Source organism: Myotis davidii, unplaced genomic scaffold (assembly GCF_000327345.1).
Source record: "Myotis davidii unplaced genomic scaffold, ASM32734v1 scaffold211, whole genome shotgun sequence".
Taxonomy (NCBI): domain Eukaryota; kingdom Metazoa; phylum Chordata; class Mammalia; order Chiroptera; family Vespertilionidae; genus Myotis; species Myotis davidii.
This window is the reverse complement of record NW_006282523.1, coordinates 1122015-1123811: the sequence shown is the minus strand read 5'-3', so window position 1 is coordinate 1123811 and position 1797 is coordinate 1122015. Positions and strand designations below refer to the sequence as shown.

The window sequence follows — 1797 nt, the reverse complement described above, 5'->3', positions numbered from 1 at the left end:
GCCCTCCGGGGGCCAGAGGACCCAGGGAGGACACAGCGGGACCCACCGAGGGCGGGGCGGCCCGGGCTCCCTCACACTCCAGACTGGTGCTGACCCCAGCAATGCCGGCTGTGGAGGGGAGGGGGGCGCCCGCCCAGCTCTGCTCCAGCCTTTCTGCTGTGCTGGGTGCTCTGTGCCAGGAGGCCCTGGGGAGCTGCCCATGCCCGCCTCTGTGCCCTGGAAACCTCATCCCATCTACCCCACCCTCTGCTCTCTGCCCTGCACTGGGCCCCGGCCAGGCCCGTCCCTGCCAAACCGCCCAACCAGATGGGGCACTTTCTCCCTCCGTCCTGGCCCAGCAGACGTGGCATCATGGGGGCCAGGCTGGGAGGAGGCTGGTGAGATGCCAACTGCCCGCTGCCCAGGGCACATCGGCACGCAGGTGAGTCGGTGCCAGGCTGTGCTCCAAGTCGAAGCCGCTGAAGGAGACCCAGGCGGCCCTGAGGCCGGAGGACTGACTGGAGGCTGCTGTGGTCACATCCCTCAGGCTTTCACAGACAGGAAGTATTTCCCTATAAATGACCTGACTTCCAGCCCCAGCCAGTGTGGCTCAGTGGATGAAGCGCTGGCCTGCGGGCCAAAGGATCCTGGGTTCGATTCTGGCCAAGGGCATGTACCTCGGTTGCAGGCTCCTCCCGGGCCTGGTGGGGGCCGTGCAGGAGGCAACCAATAGATGTGTTTCTCTCACGTCAATGCTTGTCTTTCTCTCTTCCACTCGCCCTAAAATCAATGGAAAAATATCCTCGATTGAGGATTAACCAAAAACAAAAGAAACCACCACCAAAAACTGACGTGACTTCAGGGTTTGCCCCCAAGTACTCCAGGGGTGCGGAGGGCCTGGGTGCTCACCGCGGAAGCTGGGTGGGAGGTGGGTGCGGGTGGCTGGTTCTAACAGCAGCCTCACTGAGGTTCCACGGTTTTCAACGTGGTCACAGCTGTGCAACCATCGCCACCTTCTACAATCCGACTTATCTGCTCGATGCTCCGACTGGGGTTGGGGCGCTGAGGTCTGAGCGGGCTGGGCTGCCCAGGCCTCCTGGCCTGCTGTCTCTATCCCGGGCAGTGCCCAGCTCCCCCACCCCACCCGTCTGAGGGCCTCCGGTCCAGGCTCTCCCCAGCCCTGGGCTTGCTGGACCAGCACCCAGTGTCCAGGAGCCCGGCTCGGACTCGGGCACCTCCCACAGCGAAGGGGAGGGCCACCAGCTCAGCTAAGGGGTCTCCCGTCCCAGGTGCCGCTGGGCAGGGTCCTGTGGAGTCCAGGTGAGCGGGACCTGGGAGCGCAGCACCGACCAGACCTCTCAGCTCACACACCTACCCACGCCCCATGCTGGTTTAGGGCTGCCATCCCACACCCCAACCCCAACCCCTCACCCACACCCCAACCCCCACCCCTCACCCACACCCCAACCCCAACCCCTCAGCCCACAGGCCTCAAGGCACCAGGCAGGGCTGGGCTTCCGCTCTGGCCCCCGTGAGCCCAGCCCTCCTGGGAGGGTGCAGGGAGTCCTCCTGCCCTCGGACAGCAAGGTGGCCACAGACCAGCGGGTGGCCTGGACACAGGGACCCACAAACCAGGGGCAGCTCACTGTCCTTTATTGCCAACACCCTGCTGGGGGCACAGCCCTGAGGCGGGAGCAGAGAGACGTAGCCGGCCCATTTGGGGAGAAGAGGCTGCGCTGGCAGCAGAGCCGGCGGGTTCTGGCTGATCAGCTGCGGGGTCTTGGGGCACCGTCTGCAGGGAGGCCCCGAGGAACCCAC

At 65.4% G+C, this 1797-nt stretch overlaps 1 protein-coding gene across 1 annotated transcript in view; it reads right to left on the bottom strand.

The window, feature by feature from the left end:
* Nucleotides 1-1470: 1470 nt before the first annotated feature.
* The window catches only part of SLC25A10 (solute carrier family 25 (mitochondrial carrier; dicarboxylate transporter), member 10), a gene marked incomplete at its 5' end in the record, with an annotated part of 4547 nt that continues 4220 nt past the window's right edge, over nt 1471-1797 (bottom strand). Inside the window, one exon of the mRNA XM_015559817.1 lies at nt 1471-1662. Within this exon, the coding sequence (XP_015415303.1) occupies nt 1471-1662 (192 nt within the window). The remainder of the gene's footprint in view (nt 1663-1797) is intronic.